Source organism: Dermacentor albipictus, chromosome 1, assembly GCF_038994185.2.
Source record: "Dermacentor albipictus isolate Rhodes 1998 colony chromosome 1, USDA_Dalb.pri_finalv2, whole genome shotgun sequence".
In the NCBI taxonomy this organism is placed as follows: Eukaryota; Metazoa; Arthropoda; class Arachnida; order Ixodida; family Ixodidae; genus Dermacentor; species Dermacentor albipictus.
The window spans coordinates 453399548-453426585 of record NC_091821.1 but is presented as its reverse complement, the minus strand read 5'-3'; the positions used below and the strand labels follow the sequence as shown (position 1 = coordinate 453426585).

General features: G+C 43.8%; 1 protein-coding gene across 1 annotated transcript in view; it reads left to right on the top strand.

Moving 5' to 3' along the window:
- The window catches only part of LOC139054766 (rifampicin phosphotransferase-like), a 97280-nt gene that overhangs the window by 64355 nt on the left and 5887 nt on the right, over window positions 1–27038 (top strand). The window contains exons 27-37 of the mRNA XM_070532363.1: window positions 173–257; window positions 1389–1474; window positions 5182–5244; window positions 7435–7527; window positions 8290–8349; window positions 15782–15873; window positions 16552–16615; window positions 17847–18010; window positions 20355–20433; window positions 22009–22054; window positions 25602–25678. Coding sequence (XP_070388464.1) covers window positions 173–257; window positions 1389–1474; window positions 5182–5244; window positions 7435–7527; window positions 8290–8349; window positions 15782–15873; window positions 16552–16615; window positions 17847–18010; window positions 20355–20433; window positions 22009–22054; window positions 25602–25678 — 909 coding nt within the window. The remainder of the gene's footprint in view (window positions 1–172; window positions 258–1388; window positions 1475–5181; window positions 5245–7434; window positions 7528–8289; window positions 8350–15781; window positions 15874–16551; window positions 16616–17846; window positions 18011–20354; window positions 20434–22008; window positions 22055–25601; window positions 25679–27038) is intronic.

The window sequence follows — 27038 nt, the reverse complement described above, 5'->3', positions numbered from 1 at the left end:
TCGAAGACACGCCAGTGCCTAACGTGTACCTAGTGATTATTGTACCTATGAATTGTATGGCAGTTAGGTCATCCATGGCGTTTAGTCACAAGTGGGTTTCAGTATTCTTATGCCAATGCTGCTTCGTTGACCATTCTGTTCGTTTTAAAATACCTTTTGTCCTTTTTTGCAGCCCGCCACGCTCCTAGTAAAGGCATTTGCAGCATCATCGATGTACAACCTCATTATTATACAGGTACTAGCAACCGCCAGTGGAGGTTAGTAAATGTCAGTATTTGCTTTTGACTGTCGCCCGGGATGTTTGTTCGTTTTGGATGATCTGAATACGAAAATGATTATGTTCCTACTATTATTACTGATATAAATGGCCTATACAAACTCATTTACTGAAAAAAGGAATTTTCAGAGTTACAAATTTGCAAAGTGCCTGGCAATTTCCAAAATTATCAAAGTTGAGCATTTATCGGAAAACATTCGACGCTCTAAATCAAAATGCTGCATGCTAGAGTTGCTAGGAATTTCCTTTCAAATGACAAAATATGTCGTTCCAATAGGTGAAACGGTAACGTAACGAACACGTTTGAGCGTTTTACATGTAATTGAATGGAGAAATCGGACTTGACCACTAGCTAAAGCTTTCTTTTAACCATATACATTTTTTATTCGAAACAAGTGCGGTTAGGTATTCGTAAAGCATATACTATATATCACACGTGAAGCCATCCGCTCCGCGCCACGCTACCTGTGCGAGTTGGCACAGCCCCTGCCATGCCAATGACGTCATCCGTGGCTTCACCCACCTATTTTCTCTGGGTCAGTGATCATCCGGCGTGACAACTGCGCCGCGCAAACCTCATTCTTGGCGCTGTGCCAACTTTTGTCGCTGAGCTTCATACACTCGCATCGCTAATCTCTAAAGTTGGGGCTTATACGCTCACGCGTAAAAAAAAATAACCTGGGCTCCATGGGCTTCGCATCGAGAAAGCACCCGCAACATCCTTGAGGCTGCATAGCACGCATTTACTTATCTCCTAGCATGTACGAACCGAGCGAGCGTGCGAGACAGCCGAGCAAGAAGGTTAGTGAGCGCCAGTGCTTGTCTCGTCTCTTGTTTGTGGGTTGTCCTGATGTTTTCGCGGAATTTTTCATCTGGATAAAACAGCCGAGGTAAGCGGCGACCACCCATCGACGTCACTCGCGAGGGGAATACACTCCATTTTCTCCCTACTAATAGTCTACATATTCCAATGCTTTCGTACTGAGAAGAATATGGTTGTCAAATATTGCTGAGGTGTAATTGCACTAAAGAGCCTGGAACTGCACATTCTCGCGCCATATTTCCTCGCTATGCACTTACCCGTGGATAAATATGTGCGCATTGTTTGCAGAACTGAACAACGAAGTCTTCAGCGAGCTGTCAAAGATTCTTCTAGGAGGAGATGTCGAAAGTGCTGGTGTTCCTCGACTGATTCAGGTAAAGAATACCATGCAGGGGCCTCCATGACTAAGAAATGCCGTGTGCGACTGTAGATCGACTGGAGGTTGCGTTGGGGAGATACCATATATAATAATCGACATAATATGGTCTAATTACAAATGCGCATTGAGGTAGTTAGATTATGCAAATGCATCTCAATGTTTAAAACTGGCAATTTGCGTCTACCCAGTGAGTACAGTTAATGCGAGGGGATGAAAAATTGCAGAAAGAATTTCGTATGACAGACCAAGATTGCGACGTTCCTCACTAAGGACGATGGGTATGGTTTGGCTGGTAAAAACCCTAGCAGAAGGTGTTTCATACAAAGATTACTGCACAAAAGTGAGCCTCTATACTCCTTTTTGAAACACAGCTGGCAACGTTGTTGTAAGCGCTAGTGAGACTTCTTGCAGTAGCTGTGTTCACACCAAGAAAGGGTGCGGCATTTTTACCAGCACTGACGCTGAATCGTTAGTCATTTAGGCTTACTAAAAAAAAAATGAGAACTGTTGTATACCTTAAAACTGCACAAGCTGAGTTTTAAGGCTGGTAATACAATGTCTTAGGTAATTTTACGTTTCATTGTTTTTTTATTTTCTGGTTTCTCATTTGCAGCCCATTGTTGCACCGCAGGTGCAGGCTTGCGCTGGGCCACGCAGCCTGATGACGAAATGCGCAGAGTAATTAGGTTTTAGGTGCATTTAGGTTGCTGAAAAACTAGCGTAGGTTCCACAGTGTTGCAGGCTAAGTATGAAACGGAGTATTTTAAATGCGGGAACTGTAAGTAGGGCGACTCAGCCAGCGTTATTTAGATGGATTTGCCCAAACTTAGACCTTCTAGCTTTATGCAGCTTTGTTACTTGCGAGCTTTCGGCAAAATTGTTTGTTACGCTTTATGTTTCTAAAATTCTAAGCACTCATAGCTTTCTAAACAGAGCAAGGGAATCAGTTGTGTCTGCTCGTATGCCTAACACTGCGAACTCTTGCGTTATTGATGTGATGCTTTGTCGAACATCATTAAGTCACAAGCCGATTCAGGCCGAAAGACTAAAGCTCATATAAATGCATGCAATGCTAATTATTTTCATGTGGCTTGAACTGCCCAAGTTGCAGCTTTCATAAACATTTGTCCCGGCGTTTTCTATTGTCATTTTTTTCAGTAAACTGAATGATTCTTTGTAACAATTCTCATACTGCGCTCGCACCAAAGCTAACACTTAAAAACAATGAGCACGTGCACCCCGTCACACTGCAAAAATGTGCTTGGAACTGAATGTACACTTAAGCCTGTTTCCTTGAGGACACAGACACAGAAGAAACGCAAGACTATTTTGCGTGTGTAACGTCGCTTCGCAACAAGATGGTTAGTTTATTTCATTCACTGTTCATTGCAGCTAGCGCTACTGTAGCACAGACACTGCGCTGCATTTTACCGCCTTCAGCATCGGCCCAGGTCGCAGCAGAACATCTTGGAAGGTTTCTTCGTCAGTGCACAAAAAAAAAACGAGTCGTCATTTTGCCTCCGCAGCCCTCATAGTAGCGCAGTCGTCGTCACCTGGTTGCTGACGTCACACTCAGGCCGACACTGATCCGCTTCACGCACACGCACAAATACTAACTCCCGTCACGCAAGCACCTTGTTATATCTGGTAACGCACTGCGGAGCCCCAAGCTATGCTAAACAGCGAGCTTGCTGCAACGAACTTATCGTGGCATCGATTCAAACTGCGCATGGCTCCGAATAATTTTCATCTCTCTCGAAATAACGTGTGCTCCTGTAAAGCTCTAGCAGGTACAACGTACATTTTTCTAGCATGAAACGCTTTCCCTTTTAGATTCTGACAAGTCTGCCTTCTAGTTTGGAATTTTCCTTTCTAGCACAGGCTATCTTCATGCAGTGATTGTCTGCTGCTCCTATCCTTTCTCTCCTCGTACCGGCCAACGCATACCAGTAGAGAGCCGACAGTAGGAGAAGCCGAAGTGGCGTTCTTGAGGAGCCGAAACAATAGTGAGGTGCTTTTATTTTGATGGCTTTTGTTCACGGCACTCCCTATCGAGTCTGTACGCTCGTACAGCATGCGGGACTTTCAGGGCGCCAAAGCCAGAAGGACGCGCTTTTGTGTTGCTTGCTTTCCGCGATAAGCATGTCCATTTGGTGATCCAGATTATGCATATTCTATGAAGGACTTTCGTATATCACCTTTCTTTTAGACGAGTCATGACGTATAACACGGTTCTTTGTTCTAGCTCGCGCGATAGTGCAAGTATATACAGCGCAAGTGGGCGGTGACAGAAAAAAGAAAGGACGAGACAGGACACTGTGCGGATAACGCTTTCTTTGTTGCAGGTGTGAATAGTTCAATTTAAAGATGAATTGCGTTATTTTAACATACCACGGAAGACACTGCCGCTGAAAAGCATTTACGTTACGTTTGGCTTTAGCTTATAGAGAATAAAAGATATTAAGTAAATATGTTTTCGCGAGCTCTTTTACTGTCGTAGAACACTGTCGTAGAAAGAATAGTGCGTAAGGGACATCGACGGGGCCGACGATGTACGTGTGGAGAATTTGAATCCTCGGGCTTGACGTGCCGAAACCAAGAATTTATTATGAGGCACGCCGTAGTGGGGGACCCCGGATTAAATTTGATCACCAGATCTTTAACGTTGCCTAAGTGCACGGGACACGGACATCTTTGATTTTCGCCCCCACTGAAATGCGGCTGCCCCTGCTGGGATTTGATCCCCCTATGTCGTGCTTAGCAAGGTATAGGTCATTTCAAGTAGTCGCACAAGGGGCAGAAAACACGAGTACTTTCTTGTCGTCTGCATAATTCTTTCTTCGTAGTTTTCTCGTTCGTGCTTTCCTTTTTCTATGAAAGCTAACTTGCTCACTTGACTATGCTTCTGCGGTAATGCTTTTTGAGCATGTTTTCTTTCACGAAGTTTTAAAAACAAGGCTACACAGTTAAAGCGGAGTGGTGGATTTCCTGGCCCATACGTGGTACCTTCTTCAGTAACTACAAGCTGGAAGTGTTTGTTGCCATGGTCCCTGAAGATTTTTTTATTTTCCTTGAAACTACACCATGACGCCTGGGACAAAGTGCGAACTTTCTACGTTGCTCGGCTTCTACAAGGAACTCCACTACTGAAAAAAAGGTTGTTTTCCCATAACTCCTATGTCGAATAGCAACATATGATGTATAAGAAAAGGGGTTTTTATATTGGATCCTCTATGGTTCATATCGGATTATTGCATATCGGAGTTATTTGGAATATGGATTCTTCAATAGGGTTTTAATCCTAGTACTGTTCTGAAGTGAAGGCGCTAAAAAGACGATGGACGAAGAAGGACACACACACAGGGCGCCCGGTGTGTGTGTGTGTTCCTTCTTCGTCCATCGTTTTTTTAGCGCCTTCGCTTCAGATCATGCTTAACCAACACGCCCAAATATCCATCCTAATGTAGTACTGTTGGGGTTGCGTTTATATTTACTACAGAGGGGTCTTAAAGGAATCTACCATGCACGGCTAAACAGACCCGCCGCACGAGCAACGCACCTGTTGTGATGTTAAACCTTCCCAACCAGCATTTCATTCATTCGCCAATTGTTCGTCTTTTTCTAGGGTGTTACCGTCAGACCCGTATGTTGCAGGAGACAAAAGCGTATTTATGCATTCTTAAGCGTTCTCCTTCACCGCAGGAACTAGGCTCCTTGCTGAGAGACTCCCCGGACAAGGAACACTTCCTCAACATGAGCACCGAGGTGAGTACAGTTAAGGAAAATGCGGTGCTGTTCGCATTTAGAGAGGCAGATAAGAATGACTTCATTCAAGTAAACTTGCTTTTCACCGCTCAAACCACATTCACACCTTTCCCCTGCAAGAGCCACGATGCCAGCATTCCTATCTGCTTTTCATTACACTTGAGTTTAAGGCAACCGTGCGCACAATGCTCAGACTAACTGCATTGTGAATTTTGCCAAAAAATCGGTAGGAAAGGGGGAGGGGAATTTAGAGCAGATTGTTCCTATTTTTACTGAATCACTCATCACTGCTGTTAATGAGGCTGGTGTTGGTAAACCAACAAGTAAAAAAGCATTAAGACGGTGAGTGTTCGTCTGTCATTATCATTAAGTCGTGTAAAATGCGTGCCACTACAGGAACTTTTTTACTCAGCGCTGATTCTACAAAAGTAGCAGTGGCACCGGCCAATTGAAACGTGGTTTGCACATATAAGACTCGAAAAGCGCGCCAGTTGCCGTAACGTTTCCGCAACGGCGCAATATATGGAATGTGAGCCCTTTTCTCAGTTGTATAAGATATTATATATTCCAAGTTCTACAAAGCGATGAGCAAAACGCGAACAAGGTGAAAGCAGGACCCAACGTCTCGACGAGTGGATTAGTCTTCTTCAAGGCGACCTATGCTTTTCTCGCCACAGTATATATAGGTGGCGTTCTTCTAAAGGCGAGAGGGTGTAAGGCGGGTGGGGGCGGCAACGAGGGAAGGTGTGTTAGCGTGTCGAATTGAGAGTGAAGGCATGCTGTGCACTAGGCCAGGGTCACCCCTCCCCCCCGTCTGTCAACCACGTGTCAACGCATGCGTGTTAGCCTGCGTGTCAGCGGCGTCTGACACGCCAGCTAAAAAAGGAGGAAAGGAAAAAAAATGGTACGCCAAGAAACAAAACCAAGGGTTGCTGCCTATAGCTTGAAATTTAGCATATATAGCGAATAGATTCTAAAACTCCCTTTGAAACGTTTATGCATATTGGTTGCAATAGCTAGATTTGACTTCATGTGTTGAACTATTTGCTGAGCACCGCAAATAGTTATACACATGAAGTCCAATCTAGCTTCACTTGTAGGAGTTCGGATGTGATTTATATGCTTGAATGTTCCTTCTGTAAGAAGCAATATATCGGTGAAACAGGACGATCAGTGAACGTCAGATTAAACAGATATCGCACTGACACAGCTATAAAGCTTCCCAAAACCGTCGCTTAGCATTTCAACCAACCTGGTTATAACTTTGATGAACTTAAACTCTACATCTTACAGGCAAATTTCCGTTATGAACGAGAAAGAAAATACAGAGAATCATACCTCATCCCTAAGTTCAAGACATTGCAACCAATAGGCATAAACGTTTCAAAGGCAGCTTTAGAATCTATTCGCCATGCTAAATTTCAAGCTATAGGCCACACCCTTTTTGAAGCTATAGGCGTACCCTTTTTTTCCTTTCCTCCTTTTTTTTCAGCCGGCGTGTCAGAAGCCGTTGACACGCCGGCTAACACGAATGCGGTGACACGTGGTTAACAGACGGGGGGGAGGTGACCCTGGCCTTGGCCTTGTGCACAGCATTCCTTTACTCTCAATTCGACACGCTAACACACCTTCCCTCGTTGCCACAGCCAGCCGGCTTACACCCTCTCCCCTTTAGAAGAACCCCATCTATATATACTGTGGCGAGGAAAACATATGTCACCTTGAAGAAGACAAGTCCACTTGTCGAAACATTGGCTCCTGCTTTCACCTTGTTCTCGTTTTGCTCATCGTCATCTCCCGCATTCCCCGTGTTTACCCTGAAGTTGTACAAAAATGGCTTAAAGAAGTTACCTTCCTTATGGCTGCACAATTGTACGCACAATAGAAATAAGACATTATTAATTTGGTGAGCATCGATGATACTCAGACACATTTCAAGTAGCATGAAAAATTTACGTGGGTTGGAAAATTACTGATCCCCTTCTTCAAATCTGAGAAGTTTCTGTTTCAGCCTTAATTATTGCCATGTTGTGTTCATTTACAATGCGTATCTTCAGTCGCTTAAGTTCAATTGGCTGGCGTGAATGGGCCACCTTGCTAAGTTGTCAGGAAGGATTATGGTAGTAGGGAATCCTGAATTCTGTATCAAACCTACATTTGACTTTCGTCATGCCTTTTACCACGACATAGGAAGCATCGGAGTGGTTGTCAAGTGCTGACAACACGTGTGGCGAGAAGTTTCGAGAGTTCATCAAGAAGCATGGCCATCGAGCAGTAAAGGAGGTAACCGAAATGTTTCACTTTAAGTATGATTATTTATCGTTATAACTTTGCTCCCAGGAATTTTCTTAAATTTAAGTAGGTACGAATTAGCGATATGGGCTGCGCGTGTTACCAGCTGCAGTTATGAAAAATTATTTTCAATGTTGTTTTGAAAGTTATTCTTGTTGGTAACACGGCATATTTCACTGTTACGCAAGGCAATAAACGGAAGCCTATGCAGAAGCACTTAGGCACGTTAACAATCGCGTGATTGCCAAATTGTATGATGACGATCCTTCTAATACGACTGGTAGCAGTTGCCGCTAATGTTACTACCTATGAAACCTTTGGGTCTCGTATTTGGGAAAAAGTAACAACGCCACAAATTGTTCAAACATTCGCCCACAAAAAAATAAAATTGCTACAAGCGTTCACACTTGGTTGATGGACTTATCGAAGTATCACAAAACCACAGAGATAATCAGAACAAAAATTTAATGTACCGAACTGAACTAATTTATCCTAATTATCAATTAAGGATGAAGATATGTGACCTGTGTAATTACATTCGGAGCGCTTTGGATAGTAGTCAGTGGCGCGCAGGTTTTGTTTAGTGGGCGCAAGATGCACTGTTTGTAAAAGAGTCAAACTTAAGGAGCAAAACCTCCTGAAAATTTGACTACTGCAGGAATAGACTTGCGTCAAGAGTGGAATCGCACTGATTGTATTACTTGAGTCGATTACCAAAATTTCAAACTTTCATGTGCTCGTGCTCTATTTCAGTTCGATGTGTACACAAAACCGTGGGCGATGGATCCCTCGTCACTGGTGAAGTCACTGAAGGTATGAAATCAAAAACATGCTTTCGGAAATTGTAAAAACACCATAACTCTCCACAGTTCACAGCTTCTTGTGGGAAACCCTAGGGCAAGACCGTTCGCTTTGAGGTTCCAAACATTTTACTATGCTTACGGGGTTTATACCAAGTGTCGCTTGTAACCTGCGTGAAAATTTTAAAATGTGCAATTGCTCTACGTAGCTGGACAAAACTATTGTGATATTGTTTTTCATTGCCGCTTGGAACAAGTAAGAATATCTTTGTTCGTTTTTCGCCTAATTACGTAATTAGTTGCTCATAACTATGTTAATGCGCAAATAATTTATTAAGAATAAATTTGCCATCGGAGGCGATCCTGACATATTCCCGATCCAGCTTTCCGTAGCCCTATACATGGTGCGGCGCTTTTCCGGGTTTCGAGGGCCTTCTTTCAGGTTTTGAAAAAAAAAAAAAGAAAAGACAGTTATGTAGCCCATGTTGAGCAACTGAAAATTGGATCCAGGAATGTTTCAGTAGGGGTTGGCAACAGGTTTCCCATTGACACTTTTGTTCTGAATATATTATTTGTCAAGTTGGCTTTACTTATAGCAACTAATTATGTAAGTAGGTGAAATGCAATACGACAAATTGTGTGACTTGCTCTAAAAATATTACTTTGATTCTTTGCAGCTACGCGGCAGTTAATCTTCTTTTTGGCACAAGCTATGTGGGATACCTAATATAAAAAAAAATGAACTGTCTTGGTAGTATTATGTGCCTCATCGCGTGAACAGTGTTGCCCTTCGATCCATGCTTATAACGTTAATGTGAGAAATTAAAAGCCTTGGCCACTTTTTGTGGCTAAGCGCACCCGGACTAAGAAATGAGCATTGACCATGTTATGCTATCTGACTGTAATTAAACTAGACTAGCCAAACGTTTCAACAGAGTTGACCTGTTAATACCACAGCCCTTACTACTTGTACATTTATTTGAATAAACTTTAACGTGGAATAACAGAATTCTGCCTAGAAAACCAGTAAAATTAGTGGCTTTCTGTTTTCGTCACGAATTAAATAGTGCCTGCAACAGGTAAAGTTAGCTTATTAAATCATAGTGGGAATCACTTCATGCAGTTTAGGGATACAGCGTGATGTCTCATTCGCCGCCAAAAGACGAAATTAGTTACTGCCACTCTTGGTGCAGGCAAAAAGAAAAAACTGTATTGTCCTGTCAAACTGAAACTAGTATTAAGGATGTGAATGGTTAGTGTAAAAATTGTCCACAATTTTACTCTGGCCTGACGGAGTTCGTGTGCCAGATTTCGTGTCATTACACGGATGTGTGGTGGGATGTCATACAACGGGCTAAAGAAGAATTATGTACCTTTACAATTATCTATTCCTAGCTTTCGTGATCGCTTGGTTAAAAGAAATTGCTAGGCTGTATAAGCGAGGCAGCAGCAATGGGGCATGTGAAACATTATGTGCGTGATGTGGACATTGTAGAGGCTGAAACGCAAAGAAATGACGCAACCAAATAGACAGTTACGTTTATTTACGCATTAGAAAACTTACACGCCGAGACAATGATATACAGCGAGTGGGTGTCCTACGGTCTAATTTTGAAATCATGCTGGCTCCCTATTCGTAGTGGACCTGTTTGCTTTGCAGAGAACACATGGGCACTAGAGAAAAGAAATCGCACCCTACTGGTTGGTCTCTTTGGTGCCCCCCTACTAGTGGCACCAAATACTGCCCTGCGCCGTTCCAGCCCGCCGCAGTCGTTTATTAATGTGGTTACTGCGCTTCCCCAAATCTCTTGCGCTTGTGCTCCTTGTGCAGACGGACGCGATCAGCCGTGGTCAAAGGGGTCAGGTATCTGTTGTCAAGAGACTCGAAACATATCGAACACCACTTCTGGAGTGCACGTCTGGAACTCAGTGGAACGTGATAGCGGAGAAAGCGTGATTTTTTGTTGTTGCAACAACTACAACGCTCGTAGGCTTTGTTTTCTTCTGATCAACACCAGCACGAATTTGATAAATTTTACCTAATATGAAATAGTCGTTTCTCGCAAACGCTGCCAACGCTACAAATCTACTTCTGAACTACGCCCCTCTAAACGCCGTGCCTGTGGCTATGTTTAGCTACGATTGCGTCATATGCGCGCCGCGACAATAGCGCTATCTGCGCGGGTGGAACATGCACGATCGAGTATAATGGCTGCCTTTCTTTGCACAACGGTGCCAAAGTAAGGCGCGTGATATATGTGCATGAATTAGAATGCTTGCATGTTTAGCTTACCACACAGCCAGGGGTGGTCCTGCGGTGGAATCTTGCAATCATACTCGCTCCCTATTCGCAGCCGGCCCGCCGTAGTCAAAGGTGGTGGACGCAAATTTTCATTCACTCTGTCTTGCTCCCCGAGCATGGCCGCGCCATTTTTGGACCCTGTGTGTTGAAAGCGGGAGCGCCACAGTCAGCAAGCGTTACACTTTTCTAAAAAAAAGGAAAGAGAAAAGCATACTTGCAGGATTTATAACTGCAGATAAGCACTGGTTTCAGTTTAGAGGATTTTGGCTAGTATGCCTGAGTGAAGTCTCTCAATCGCGACCCCTCCCGCTCGGGTCGACAGATGTACTACCACAGCGATGCCTCCCTGAACGTCGAGCGAGATGCTAAATTCAGCTCTGATTGCGTTCTGCGCCCCGCGAAAACGGCGCCCTGTGTGCATGCGGTATATGTACGATGTACGATCGAGTAATGGCTTTTTCGCCCACACAACGATATGAAAGCGTGGGTGTGTGGGTGGTACCGTCGCAAAACAATTGGCCGTAATGCTATAACATGTTTTTTTACATGCGGTCTTTGCAAGCGAACCCCTCTGACCAATTTTAAAGTCGTTTCACTGCAAAAACCCGCCGTGGTTGCTCAGTGGCTATGGTGTTAGGGTGCTGAGCACGAGGTCGTGGGATCGAATCCCGGCCACGGCGGCCGCATTTCGATGGGCGCGAAATGCGAAAACACCCTTGTACTTAGATTTAAACGTTAAGGAACCCCAGGTGGTCAAAATTTCCGGAGTGCCCCACTACGGCGTGCCTCATAATTGAAAAATGGTGTTGGCGCGTAAAACCCCACATTTTCTTTTTCATGGCAAAAATGTTTTTGTGGCTCTTAGTAAAAAAATTATGATAATTCTGCCCGGCTTAGTGCGTTTTGTTAATTGAGCAATAATATTGCTTAGTAGAAGCACAGATACAAGATATATTCAAGTCCTAATTTGCTATGATTTTTTCGACCAAGTTTTGTCGTTAAAAATTCCAAGGTACCTATTAAGTTTTGCCGTCAATGTAACAATAAAAACTACCAAGTTAGGCATTAATCTTTTATTAGGCGATAACGAATGACAATATTTTCCTTCAAGCTTGAACCTTCTTCTTGGCGCGAGAGTAAGTGACTCACCCTATTCCTGCAAGAAAACTTATTTGCATCATATTCTAGTGAGGTACTCACTGCGTTTCGAAAACTATTGTTGGTGGCCTCCGTTGTATATACGTCCTGTCTACCTGTATCACTTCTCCCGTTTCAAAATCCTCTTCAAAGCCGAAGATAGCACATACACTTAAGTACTTCTTAGAGACATTGTTAATCCCGTCTGTTATGTTACAGAAGTCACGTACCTTTTTTTGTGTGCCACTATTACATGCTCAAATCAGTATGACGATGCACATGGCAAGAGTAAGTGCCTCCTAATGTGCTCTTCGTAAAATCAGCTTTTGCTAGCCTAAAGACATCGATGTAAAGGTGAAAGGTCATGTGGCATGCTTATGATACAGCGTGCATTTACATGACATCTCGCGGTATTCAAAACGCAATTCAGGGGCGCATGATGTCGTCTTTGACGACACGGCTGTCAACATCAAATGGTTATAAATTTTCGCGAAACCTGACTCAAAGAAGAATTTCCAGACAGCTTCAATTGCATCGCATTTTATACTTACAAGTGAATATCTTACGTAATCAATTCTGATTTTATTTGGAAAGGTTTGAAGGCAATATTATGTGTGATCGTTGCGTCGAACAGTTCATGGCTTCAAATTTATATCCACTGGACCGCATAAATTTGTTACTTTCGTTTCTAAGTTACAACAATAGAGCGCTCGAGAAAGTTTACGTATGGTTACTCATAAATCGTCGCGAATTATTTTGCATCGTTTTTACTTGCGGCCAGTGCAAGCCCGTCCCCTCTCCTCCCTGGAAGCACTTGTTCTTAGACAGAAGTTACAATTCCAGATTTTCCACCTTAGAAGACTTGGTGGTTGTGGTGGTCGCGGTTAGAACAGTCAGGCTTAGTCTGCCTGGCTTGCTTGGCAGGCAAATGTTCCGCCTGAGAATCTGTTACATAATGAGGGTCAGTATTTCTTCAAACATTCATCCGCTCAGTGTCTCAGAAGGCAATAATCAAAAGTTAAACCCTTGTCCTTATTTCGCACCGCCCTTCCGGTAACACTACGTTGTCCAAGCTTCCGTGCGGAAGATTCTGCAGACTGCTAAAAATGCATTTCTTTCCTCTTCAAACTTTGGGCACAACCACACTAAGTGTTCCACGTAGCCAGCCTTATCACAAGACAGACTACCCTGCTGTATGATTTACTCGTGGCCCCGCGAACACACTAGCATGTTTGTTGATCTACTGGGTGATCTACTTTCCTGCTTCTTCTCTGCACGTCTGTGTCAGCGAAGACTGAAGTCTTGAAAGTCAAGCTGTATAAAAAAAGACAAGATATGTATGCCTCTTTGCATGCCATGCTGGGCGTTATATTACAGCTCATGGAGTCCTTGCGCTCTCCATATTTAAGTATACATGTTGCGAAAAAACTGCGTCGTTGAACGCTCACGCAGCGTGCTTAACGTGCCTAAATATTACAAGTTAGAAATAGCAAAACCAGCAAGCGACTAAACGAAAGGTGATCACAATATGTAATAACAGGAAGTAATTGCTCGTGGATAGCCAAGTTTACCTCCAAATGCTATCATTTGCACTTATACAAATGAAATATAGATGAGCTACTGACATTAAATGGGGAATTTAAAATTCAAGCGTCACCCAGGTCTATATTTTAACGAAGTAGGCTGGAACTGTAACATTCTGTATTAGATGTATGCCATAAGGTCTCTATTGAGTACCACAAGCTCAAGCCGTCTTTTGCGGTATCTGTTGATATGATGCTAACCACATGTTGGTTACGATTATGTATAATGGTTATCGATAGCTCTTTGGGACACTATAAGCAAGACCCGCTTTTAGCAGTTAGTAATGTGCAAGTTATAATACTGGCCAAGTCAAAGTTGCTGGATGAGCATCCGCCTACTACCTGCTTAAATCATGCTAAATGAAGAATGACGCACACATTACCCTAGATCTTTTTCAAAGTTCAGTCACGTCGATACCTTTAGCAAACCTTAAAAAATTAAATTATATGATGGGGTTTTACGTGCCATAAGCACAATTTGATTACGAGCCACGTTGCAATAGAGACTAGGGAATAATTCTGTCCACCTGAGTTCTTTCACGGATCCCCTAAATCTAAGTACACGGGTGTTTCGCACCCATCGAAATGTGGCCTCCGTGGGCGGAATTCGATCCCGTGAACTCGTGCTTAGGATCCAAACACCATGGCCACTAAGCAACCACGGCGGGCAACCACACATTTCATGGAATGCCGTAAGGGCCTTGCCGATGACTGTAGCTTCCTCGAAACTGTAGCTTGGAAGTGATCTAAACAAATGAATAGCAAAACGAAACGGTTCGAGAAAGCACGACGCCAAGCTGTGATGGACACTACGTTTGTGTGGGAATCAGCGTTAGGCAAGCTTTCTTTTTATGCTTACGCAAAGTGCGCGAATAAATGCAACGCTAATCACGCAAAACTTTGCACAAGATGACGCAAAATGTCTCCCGTGTATTGAGTGGGATCCTAATATGTAGTGTGTCTCAGCTCACTTTATCCAAACTTTCAAAATTTTCATCTTTGCTATAGAAGGATGCGACATAAACCATGTTGTTCACTCTTTTTAACATCTTTAGTCAAGATTGTTTTAAACATATCGCAAGTCTTCAAGTTAGAGGCAGCAGTGGAGTGAGATGTGAAAGCCACGAATGGCCAGTGTACGTAAAGTATAGTGCACTGCCACTGAGGATGTGACACGACAATGATTCAGGAAGGCGCACGTTGGCAAAGAAGTTCACGCCACATGTTGGTCTCAGTTGCACCACCGAAAGCAAGAGACAATTCTGTTCGTGATAATGAAAGCAGAGTAAAGAACCCTGAACTGTTGCTGTCCTGGTACATTTTTAGTGGCAGCGTACCATAGGTTAAACCTAAGGGTTGTTCAGCATGAATGAGGGAACAGCGATCCCCTTTCCGAAACAGATAGTCGCACTAATAATTTTTCATATTGGCAACGCTTTGTGTATAATACAAAAAAAAAGATTGCGTAATAGACAAAAGCTCATACTATTTAATCGGACATTTTCGAGAACGCTCAAGAACGTTTTCATTTGAAATTTTGCTTAAGATATAAAAATCACGTAGTTGACTAAAAAATATTCAACGATTATGCAACAAAAAGTAACATAAGGGTGTGATTTCCTTCGTATAGCAGCAAACAACATATCCTGTATAGCTATGCTATAGCACATCCAAATATATAGGCGTTGGCTAAACTTCGCGGCGCCTAACAGCAGAGTGGACATATTGACGTGTAGGAGGAGCAATAATTAGTTGTTTTCCAGGGCTGCATTACCTTTTCCTACTTCAGGTTCTTAACAACATATCACCTCATTCTCATTTACATCAAAGTTCTCACTTAAATCATAAGTTTATTTAACAAATGGCCTGGTAAATAAGGCTTAGATGACATACGCGACATAATCGCTGCTGTGAGCAACGCTGTTACTGTGTGCTGTGACAGAATCATCGGGAATGGAGATGTGGGGCAGCACATTGGCTGACCATTGTGAAACATATATTGACGGGCTGATTGAAAAGGTGTTCCGCAGTCGGAATACGCTTTTAAGGCTTTCCGGGCTACAGGGCGTTTTACCTTCCACTTCCTGATTTAGGTGACATACAGAGATATCCTTAGATTCGGTTAAATATAAGAAAAGAAAGGCTGGAAGCCGCATGTCCGTTTTGCACATCACGACGTCCGATAAATATGTTACCACCATTCTGAAGTGTTGAGGTACTCCGTAAACACTAGTGTCTCTGCCTTTGAAGTTTCTCTAATTTTGTACCACGAGATGAGGAATTGTTCAACTTAGCATGAGCTTCTTACGAACAAATTCACGTCCAACAGCTAATATACTTCTACGCTTGCTTCGCATTAGTTTATTCAATAATTGCGCACAATTTCAAGCACATTGAACTGTGATCCTTATCACCCTCTCCAGGCTGCCGCAAAGGCTCCCCAGACGGCAAACAAACAGGAGCTGCCTCCGTGGGATGCCGGCAAATGCGCTTTCCGGCTGTCCGCTTTGCAAAGGTAGGTTTCATTGTATTTTTTCTATTACAATGAGCGCTTTTGTGTCGCGCAGTGAACACAAATGAGGTGGTCATCTTCTGGTTCATGCAATGGGGTAGCAGGTGTTACGTTACTTGATGTGCTGAGCAAGGAATTGCAAACGCGTGCGAGTTTGGGTTCGTACGTAGTTTTCAATATGAGGGCCTCGCGCAACGGGTTGTAACGTCTCATAATTCCACATTTGCGTACAACCGAACTCATTCGTTGGCGCTGTGGCCATTTTGCTCACAACAAACATGCAGGCACATTCGCACACTATTGTGGAAAGTTCGTGTTTTTTTTTTTTTACTAAAGCCAAAGTTTCCCACTGTTTTCCCAAAGCTTATCGTTCTGTCAAATCTTAGTGCCGTCAATCAAGTAATACTAATATGGTCCATACTTTCTGCGTGAAGCACTCCTATGTGACCATACATAATTCTTCGAGAAACGAGTTACGATTTGATATTGCTCACTATATAGTTGACGTGGAGGTCGTGGGCCACGGGCACTCTTATTTTAGCGAAATTAAAACCAAGCGGAGTCCAATGCTGACGTCGTTATATTGAGAGTCTAATAAAAGAAGATTTGCTAAGATTCGCTACAACGTTAGTATCCGTGCTTAGAGTACAGAACATGCTAATGAGGAGCTTTTCCTTTCAGACTCATTTTGAAGCTGGTCGTACCAAAGGCACGAAGTACTGTTGCAGCACGTGAAACCGGGAAGGTAGGTCTGAGAACTCCGTATGTGAAGACAGTTAAAGGCCAACTGGAACGAAAGAGTGGGCCGCGTAAAAATTCAGATTTTAGACAGTATAAATATTAGGTAGCCTCCATGGAAAATTACACTTGTGAAATACGAGTGGATACATCATGAAAGGGTCAGAAATGTAAACAGTTATGCACCCGCAACTGAAAAATGCCCAAGCAGGTCGCTGGCGAAATTACAATGTAGATAAAAGCTGCACGCATAGAGCCCAGCAAAATGGGAGAGAACGGAATGTTTTGGCTTAGTATCACCAAAACACAGCAGTCCCTGCTGATATATATATATATATATATAGTCATATAATGAGAAGCCAACAAACACTGACACCAAGTACAACAAGGGGAAATTGCATGTGCTTAATATTAAGCACATGCAATTTCCCCTTGTTGTACTTGGTGTCAGTGTTTGTTGGCTTCTCATTATATGACTAATAATTATCGGGTCCCTCGGTTAACCCCCTTTCTTCTCGTTTATATATATATATATATATATATATATATCAACAGCACTGCAGACTCCAGTACAGCAAAGGCATCAGTTGCAAGCGGATATGCACTATAAAAGAGGACTGCATTGAACAATGACCAACTCCAAATCGACTTATTAAGCCAGCGCTATGCTCCCTGTCTTATCAGCGGCACGATTCTGAAAGCAGACAGGCTTCATCGTAATGCGCTCATAAACAGCAAAACAGCTCCCCCAAATTCACAGGATAATCTTTTCATCCGGTATTCAGCATCAACTCCTAACATAAATCACCAGCATCATACCATACCTTTACAGGGCGAGAGAAATGTGCCACATTGGTCCTGAACCTGTGCGTGTGGCATACAGACAGGCCACCAACCTCTTAGTTGTTGTCGCGTCCTTCATAATTACCTCAGCTAATTTCAAAGCCTGCGCACTATACTTTGGAGAAGTTGGAAGCAAACTTTGCCCCATGATGAGCACTGCTAACGTTGTCCAGAGCACCGCTTTTTACTTTTCATTCCAAATACAAGGGGATCACAAGTGGAACATTTGCAACATCGTTTACCTCTTCGAATGCGCCATTTGCGACGCACGACACACCGGTAAAACGGGAGGGTGCAGAAGCTATAACGCTCTCGCAAATTTCCCAGAATATGAACGAGAGAGCTCCTTTCGATACGTTCTCCTGCTGGATGATCATTTTAACATTCTCTTGCAGTCTGCGATAGTTCGCGTCATCCACCAACTGCGACTGATGTGCCACGAGTTGGCGCACCGCATGGTTCTTGAGGGCAGGCTCCCTTCACCGGAACTGCTCTTCTTCCTGAGCTACGAAGAGATAGGCATCTTGCTCCGCACGAGGGCCCCAGAGCTGGTTCTCAAGTAAGAGAAACAAATTTCTTCACTCCTGTGACGCAGTGCTGGACTCAATATCTCGAGTGTAACATACTTCTACTATATGCGAACTACAAAAGCACAGAGCAATTGTCTTTTTCAAGTTCGACAGTAACCGCATGTGTTCGTTATCACGAGAATAAATTTCCTTCGAAACGCGTCCTTTTAAATAAATAATCAATAGATTGCGTGAACAAGAACGTTTACGTGTGCCCTCATATCGGAAAGTGTCTTCAAACTTTAGTAACGACGCTTCTGGGAAGATTAAAAAGCAGAGTTGTCCAGCGTATCAATATTATTTGCAATTTCCCTGACACGAAGTATGAAGCACACAACGAAGACTAAAAAATGCTGGTATTCTTAGACATTACACTTCGTTTCAATACTGGAGTCCTATCGATTTCGATAGTTTCGAACTTTCATTTCAGTGACGTGGTCGTAAGTATTCACATTACAAGGCTGCGGCGCACGGAGCTTAGTGATGTCAATGTGAAAACGCACGCGACGGGAAGTACACTAATTGCCACTTGAGATTAGTATGGGTGGAGGGTCATACCTCGCATTGTTCTTTCCTGACTATCAGTTCCCAACGGCCTCAAGTGCCGATAACGGCGATGCGGGGGCGTCCGAGCCTACACGATGACCGGTGAACAATAGGTCGTCTTTATGGGCTTAAATTACAACAAAAAAGCAGTGGAACAGACTGCGACTCGAAGAACACGTGCGTTTGAGTATGCAGTATCAATAAATTTGTGATGATTAAAGTTGGTCATAAGAATGTATCCTTCAGAGACAGCGACGAATTGAAGAAAAAAAAAAGAATATATATATATATATATATATATATATATATATATATATATATATATATTATATATCTATCTATCTATCTATATATATATATATATATATATATGTATATATATATATATATATATATATAAAACCAATATTCGTTTGATGTGACAGGCTTCAGTTGCCTTTCTTTCTGGTACTGTTGTGTTGCAGCCTACCATTGGATGTTTTTACTTTTTTCAGAAGGAACCCGTGCTTGCTCTGCCTCTTTTGTTGCTTCGAGTATAGAATCTGTTGAAGAATCCAGTCTGCCACAAACCGCCGCTTTAACAGTCGCCTTTTAAGGCAATCTGCATTTTCGGCAGTTTAGTAGGTCGCAGTAATAGGTGACACCTTCAAAAAGGCGATCAATGAACCTCGCTCCACGCTCGTTTATGCAACACATATCAATTCAACATGAGCGCGCATCTATCTCCGATTCGTATATACGATGCGTGTATGGCACGAAAGGTACTATGAATACATGTAAGCACAATGAAAAAAGTGATTCCACTTATGTTATTGTTCTGCGTCTTTACTTTCATGTTCAATAGCATCGCCTACTTTTTAACGTCGTTACCTTCTTTTTCTAATTTCTAGACATGTCCGCAATCAGATTTTGAGCTGAATGCCGACGGTTTATACAATCATGCATGCCAACAAAAAGCAGCAAATTCAATTATTCCTAATTTCACATATATCCATTCTTTTTCTCGGACGCTTGTGTCACTGGGTTATGCATTCACCACGCGTTGTATGAGGACTCACCGCTGTTATCGTGGTCGCTCTTCAATATCTCCTTTGTATTTCCGCACACACACACACACGCGCGCGCGCGCGCACGCACACACCCGCACACACGCACACACACGCACACACACGCACACGCACACACGCGCACACACACCCGCACACGCGCACACACACGCACACACAGGCGCGCACACACTCACACGCGCGCACACACGCACACACACGCACACACACACACGCACACGCACACACACGCACACGCGCACACGCACGCACGCACGCGCGCACGCACACACAATAACAATGCACTTGAGAACCGACATGACTTAGTACTCCTTGAGTGTTTTTTCATGTCACTTTCGATTATTTTCTTCATATTGTTATTATTGATATCCTTCACATAATATTGATTCTTTATTTGTAAGAGATAAGCGAGTGAATTTATTCTGTGGAAAGATTTCCTAATGATTCTGGCTAATTTCGGCGGGTAAGGCGGCTACGAAAGACTGCACAAATGCCAACATTTGCATTTTTCATAAACTGCTCGTTTTACTTTAGCCTTAAACTCTTCTGTTTGCTACTTAGTTTACTGCGGAAATCCAATTTCTTTGGTCCTTTAATCTCGTTCTGTCGTACAACGGCTTGCATTTCGCGGTGCTTCTTTTATTTAAATCATTCTAAAACAAGTTGCCTCCGACCACTCGTCAGTTTCCTATTGTTTTGATTCCATCTTCCTCGTTCCTAGAGCTCAGCGCCGACAGAAAATGTACGAACAGTTGGACAAGGACAAGTATCCAACAATTCTAATTGGAGTGCCGAAGCCCGTAAGTATTTCCTATATAAAGTTAGGTTACCAGCATTTTGTGTCGGAGGCACAGTTTAATTATACTTGGTCACATTTAAGGCGGTGTCACTATTCCCAAGGATGGCGGATGGTGAAAGCCAGGGAGCGAGTGCTACAACCATAACATACGAAGTAAAGCAGTACTGTAAGAAAAATAGGAGTACGAAGGACACTTATGCACTCTGGTAAACTTCCCTACCTCCTAGAACCTCGTATTCAGCATGTGCGGGTCTGCACATCCGAAATCCACTTTCTGCCTCCTAAATAATAACACGCGCACTGAAGTACTAAACAACTTCCGTATGCGCATCAAGCAGCAAATAAGTACATATTTTTACGAAAAAGCATTGATCTAATGCCCTCACAACCTTTCAGCAGACGCCGTGGCATTTGTAAACTATAATATGGTACAGCGCCTTGCTACGTAAACCGCATCGCATTCACAAATACCTTGCTACTTGCCGAGGGAATGAATTGACAGCGGTTAAACCATTCTCGAGGGTGTTTTCATAAGAGCAGAGACATATTGGTGCTGCTGCAGAGTAACCTAATGCCGAGTCATGTTCTTTGCCTTCGGAGGAGTGTGCCTTGATGCATAGCTGCGATGGCCTCAATTAGGCGCGCGTGTAGCGAGCAGGACCGGATGAATGGTCTGAAAGAGAGTCTTCATCATAGAAGGACCAAACGAACCAAGGCGATAATGCCAGCATCGGTGAATATGTCACTGCTCTGCCCGTGTCACAAATGCCAGGAATATTTTTTGTGCACTGAAGCTGGTAGTTCTGATATTGCGCATGAGTTAGCGGAATAGGTTCGCTCCTTCAAAAAGATCGCTGTATGAGAGCTCATTTGCGTTCAATCCACCTGTGTTTAGAGGAGATGCGCTTGTCTCCCGGAGTCAGGAGTTTATGCATGCCCAGCTTCCACCACAGAGACCACGATAGGCTAATAATGATACAGAATTTAACGGCAACGGTCTGTGTTGCCGCAGTATATCATTCCAACATGGAAGATACATCCTGGAACAGTGTGCGACTCTACCTCTGCCCCTCTTGACTTGCACCATAATTACTCCTTCAAGTAGAACGTTGTGACTCCGAACGTGTAACTCGCTGCTTTTGCGTCTTTGTATGCGCTTCTCCTGCAGTGCAGTCTGAACACTTCTCTGGAATGCCATCTTTTGTTGCACGGATCGGTACCTTATAGCTCTACTCGATCGGCATCTTAGTTTTGCTCTGTATTGGTACAGAGTCCTATGAAACAAGTAACTGTAATGACATTTGTATGTGCAAGAAATAAAACCGATAGCTGCAGCATTGCTTTCCAGCCTCACATTCGGAAACGCGAATTTAGCAAATATTTCGCTAACGAACATATTTGTTGAGATTGTCAAAAATTGATGAAATATGATTGAAATGGAAATTGATTTATTCAGTGTAGGTTACTGGTTATAAAAAAACAATAATTTAGAGAAGTTCTCATAGTCAATGACTGTACAGGATTTGATCAATTTGCCACAAATTTCTACAACAATCTTTTTCTGGTGGTGCTTCAGATCGAAAGAGTCAGGAAACACGTTGAAGGAGACTTCGAAATCAAAGGTAAGCAAAATTTTGTTTGAATTGAGTAGTATTAGAGCTATTATGCTGGAGGCGGAACCAGCGTCAATTCCCAGGCTAAAGGTACATCCAGCTCAGCTATACACTCAAGCTTAGCTCGATTCAAGTTCCAACTTTAGCTAACCTCCATGTGAAAGCGCTTTCTCTAAGCCAGTAACAAATGGGTGCATGTAGAAAGAAAACTCTTGAAGAGTATAATCCGCGTTCGAAACAGTTCTCTCCAATTTCTGCAATCCCCCTCCAGCTCTGTATCTTTAAAAGGAAGGGAAAGAGAGTTCAAGGGGTGGTGGTTGCTAGGTTATGTAGCTCCATACAAACGCCATAACTAAATCGCACCTCAGATTATTAGTATTCTGCGTTATATAATCAGGCATTTTAAATCACGAGGATAGGATAGGATAGGAATAAACTTTATTTGTCCAGCAGTTGATGTTGGTGCCCGGGGCTAGGCTGCCAGTGGACCATCGCCCGAGGAAGATCTTTCGAGATCCTCGGCAACGGCCCTGGCCCGCTTGACGGCCCACTCCTGGTCTTCGGGTGCCTCGCTGAGGAGGGCGGCTTGCCATCTCACAGCGAGGCGCCCCGCTTCAGAGGGTTCCGCTGTTGTATTCCCCCTGCCTCTTTGTCCTTGTTCCACGTGGCGTTGGCATTCCCAAAGCACATGGGCCATATCAGCCCGTTCGTGCTCGCACCACGGGCAGCCGGGCGACGGGTGCAGCGCGGGCCACAGGCGGTGCAGGTGGTAGGGGTTGGTGAAAGTGCCCGTCTGCAACCGTCTCAGGTCGACCGCCTGGGACCTGTCTAGACGCCCGTGGGGTTCTGGATATTTTCTGCTTTCTTTCCGATAGTGACCAATCACCTCTCTGTACGTTGCCGGAAACTCCCTGACATCGCAGTCGGCGTCCACGTGATCCCCAGCTCCGTCCGCCGCGATTTGTGTTGTATTGGTAACAACAGCGGCCGCGCCAGACGGGGTGGCAGCCGCCGTCGCCGTCACTCCTCCGCTGGGGTCCCGCACAACAACGGCAGCGGCTGCCCTCTGGGTGACCACGTCGCGGCGGGTAAGCTGCCTCGCGACGAGGTGGGCGCGCTCGTTGTGGTTGGGTGGAGTGTCGTTGCGTCTTCGGCCGTTAGCAATGTTGGTGTCATAGTTGCTGTTACTGCCAAGCTCCCCGACGTGCGCGGGGAACCACTTGAGGGACTTGTTTGTAATGGTGCCGGATCCGAAGTCCCCGGCCCGGGCGTTGAGCATACGCGCCACATCCGCGGACACCCAACCTTTGATGTAATTCCGAATCGCTGATTTGGAATCGCTGATAATCAGGCTATCCTCCGCACCTCCGTGGAGTACCGCGAGGGCTATGGCCATCTCTTCCGCTGCTTCGGCCGACGGCAGCCTCGCTGATGCCGTGACTCGGATCGTTCCCTTTGTATCTATGACGGCCATGGAAAAGGCGGGCGCCACCGCCGTCGGTCGGCCGTGTTGATGTTGCCGTTGTTGCTGCTGCCACGAGTTTCTGTGGAGAACGCTACCACCAGCTGATATGAGTGTCCTCTGTACGTCATGAACCTCACAGGGGTGGAGGTAGTTTCCCTGAGCAAAATGCTGGCTGGGGTAGCCCTCACCCCTGCGTTCACCTGCATGTAGAAGGGCTTCGCCACTGACTATGCCACCCACTTAAAGTGTACCCCCCAGGTATAAGAAACTGATGTGTGTCGCCTGCTGAAGACTTTCTTAGGTTCATGACATATTCGGGAGACTTTGCTCAGACGGTCTTGCCTCAACAATGATCAACATGTTGACGTCAACAAATGGAGTCAAGATGGCTCTGATTACAGAACCCTGCTGGACTTCCTGCGTGACGCAGGATTGCATTCATGCATGTCTTTTATTGTTTATTTTGTATTCTGCAAGGTAGCCCTCCAAGAAATCAAGAAAAAACAATAATACAAAAAGAACCTCACGTAGGCAGACAATATATAACATTTCAGCATCTTACTTCCATGTGAAGAGCATAAAATGCGAAAGTTAAGTTACCGCAGGGTGCGTTAGATGCAAGCTGTGGCGTTACAGAAGTGCTCTTCAAATGCAGGTTCTTCATGTATTTGTTTGCATTTCGTAGATGTCACTAGGGCGACAATTTGTATTATGAAGATGCAGTCTTTCTTTGTACTTGTAAACGAGGCCATAATGATTTATATGAGACGGGTGGTTCCTTATGAACGTAAATGGATTGAAAAAGAAAACGTAAATGTGAAATTAGGGAAATTTTTATGGAAGGACTCAGAGGCTCCACTGCGGGCATGTGCAGGCTTCTCAATTCAAGCAAATGTTTTCTTTCTTGTTATTTGTGAAGCTAAACTGCCTTTTATACTACCACCTCGACTTTCCGCAGTCATATCGATAATACAAAGCCTCGCTGGTGCAATGTACACTCCTTGTATACAAGATGAATAGCGGGTATGTTCTGGAAAACTAAAAATATATATATACATGCAGAAACCATCACGTTTGACTGGCGTTGGAAGCAAATCGCTGACCCCGTCTAGAAAGATATTCACGTTATTAAAGGAATGATGCACTGAATGAAGACATGTATTTGATGCAGTGAATATGTTTAGTAGCGTTTGCCGTATCCCTGGGTAATTACCTAGAGAACAGAAATATTAACTTGTAGATCTGTAGCGGTGGTATACGTGGAAATACATGCAACCCGATTCGTCAAATGTGCGTTACTACCAGCTGCACGATTGAGCGCCGGCGCCGGCGAAGGGAGAAAGAGAAGGCTGTGCTTCGCGAACGTTCCACCAAATCATGTACCACTTTAGATTACCCAGAGCTTTCGCACGACCGCACTTGGTCTGAGAGAAAGATAAAGAGTTCGCGTTGGACGATGAATGCACCCCAGAAGTAGTGTTGTGCTAGAGCGGACGTCCCTAGTTACGGCGCCTTCGTATCGGCGGTGAAAGCCCAAGCACACACCCATCCCAACAAAAATGGGTGAAAGAGCCAAAGGAACATATTCGCTTTAGGAAAAACTCTGAAATGCGCGTCTTTTAACGATAGCACTACAGTGTGAACAAGTCAGGCATGCTCTATTCTCCGTCATTGAGGGTGGTATTTGAAATTTCTGCAGCATGGGAAATGCTAATAGGATTGTGCTCATTGCCGGCTGTGGAATAAAAGCGCTGAAATTGTAGAAGCCTGGGTTTGCTAATATCCAGAAAAAACAAAGAAATGCGAAGTTATCGGTGGGGCATAGGACAGCGCTTGTATATCATTCGTGCGTTCTGTCGGAGAAATTCAATTTTTGCTTTGTGTTCTGCCATTCACGCCGCATTTGTTTTCGCCTGTAGTTGACCATGTGAAAAATTCCTTTGGGGCTTCGAAACGAAGGAAAAAAACAGAAGTATATATACAAGCGTACAATAGGCACGCATGCGACCTTGTGATCAATAATATGCGGCGTTTCCGAAATTAATAATTTTCATTCCCGTCTTCACCAGTTGTTTTGTACTTGTCATGCAGGAAACCCGATGTCTCAGGGTATCGCCGAAGGCAAAGCTCGAGTGGTGCCAACGTTCGAAGAAGCCCATTTAATAGAGGTAACGTCCCAACGTAATCGGCCTTCAAATCGTATTATTAAAGCTTCCTTCAACGACAGTACTCTCAGGAATAAAGCCGACGACAGCGAGATATCGCAGTGAGCTGCGCTTCTGTGGTACGCCATTTCTAGCATAGAAAGAAGCGCTGTGAAGCACAGAAAAATATAATTCCCTTTGCGACATCGTTTCTTAGAGGTAATAATAGCTGGATCTATTGTACATTATGTTATCATGCTGATAATGTCACCATAATCCAGTACTTGAATATGGCAATAAGTGCGACTTGTTACCTTTGTTGGGAGAAATGAACAGGTCCGAGTGTCGTTGAAGAAACCCAATTGCGTCAACCATGTGGATCCCTACATTTATCATAAAGAACGGTGGTAATTCTGCATTGTTCAAGATGAAACTTTGCTAACAGGCGCACGTTCTTCCGTATCTATTTTCTAAAAGTGAAAAGATGGCGATGCAGATGCGACACAAGAGTGAACGGTGTAAATTTTTTTTTCACGTAACGCGAAACTCTTTTGTTGATAGGTGGAACCTTCTGTTTATTTTACAGCTGGGCATTTATTAGGTGTGGTAGATTATAACCTTTACAGTATGTTGCCAAATTTATAAAGATCACTTTTGGAGAAAAGGGACAAAAAAACGGAAAAATATCATTTTAAAATTTTATGTCAGATTGTTAGTAAATGTATATTTCAAGGCCGCACTAATAATGTTCATTTAGTACAAATTTTTGAAGTGACATAGGTGAGTACATCGCCCTTGTAATGAACCGAAAATTATGTCTGAAGAATCCAGGAGCCTAATAATTAAGAGAACCACAGCCGAACCAGCTGTGGGGCTCTTAATTTTGTTTTCTTACCCGGTTTGGCAGCATCACTTCTGTGACGCGAGGCTATCGCACTGAGCGGCTCATAAGTAGTCAGACAACTTCTGAATGTGTAAAGATGAAGTTCTATTCCAGCTAGTTTCAGTACATCAAGTGTGCCTATGTAAACCGGTGTTCCTTCGGCGAAGAAAGAGTTTTCGGAATGGGAACTCTTTTGAAACCTCTTGCATTTACACTGTGAGAGCCTGTTTGTTAAACATGCAATATGCTCGAAATTCCCTTAAACTGGCAAATATTACGAAGACAGTTCATGGTATGTGTTGTCACTGGGTGGTATGTTGTGAATAAAATCATAATGGAATAAAGATTCGACGACGGGTGCATAAAAGCGGACGCGCTTGACCCGCTGATGAGATTTTCGACAATCGCCGACCGTGTTCGCTGCTATCGTTGTGCTATAAGTGTAGCCTGTTTTTGTGGGCACAGGTTCGCCCAATAAAAGTTAGTTTTGTCTTTCACAGT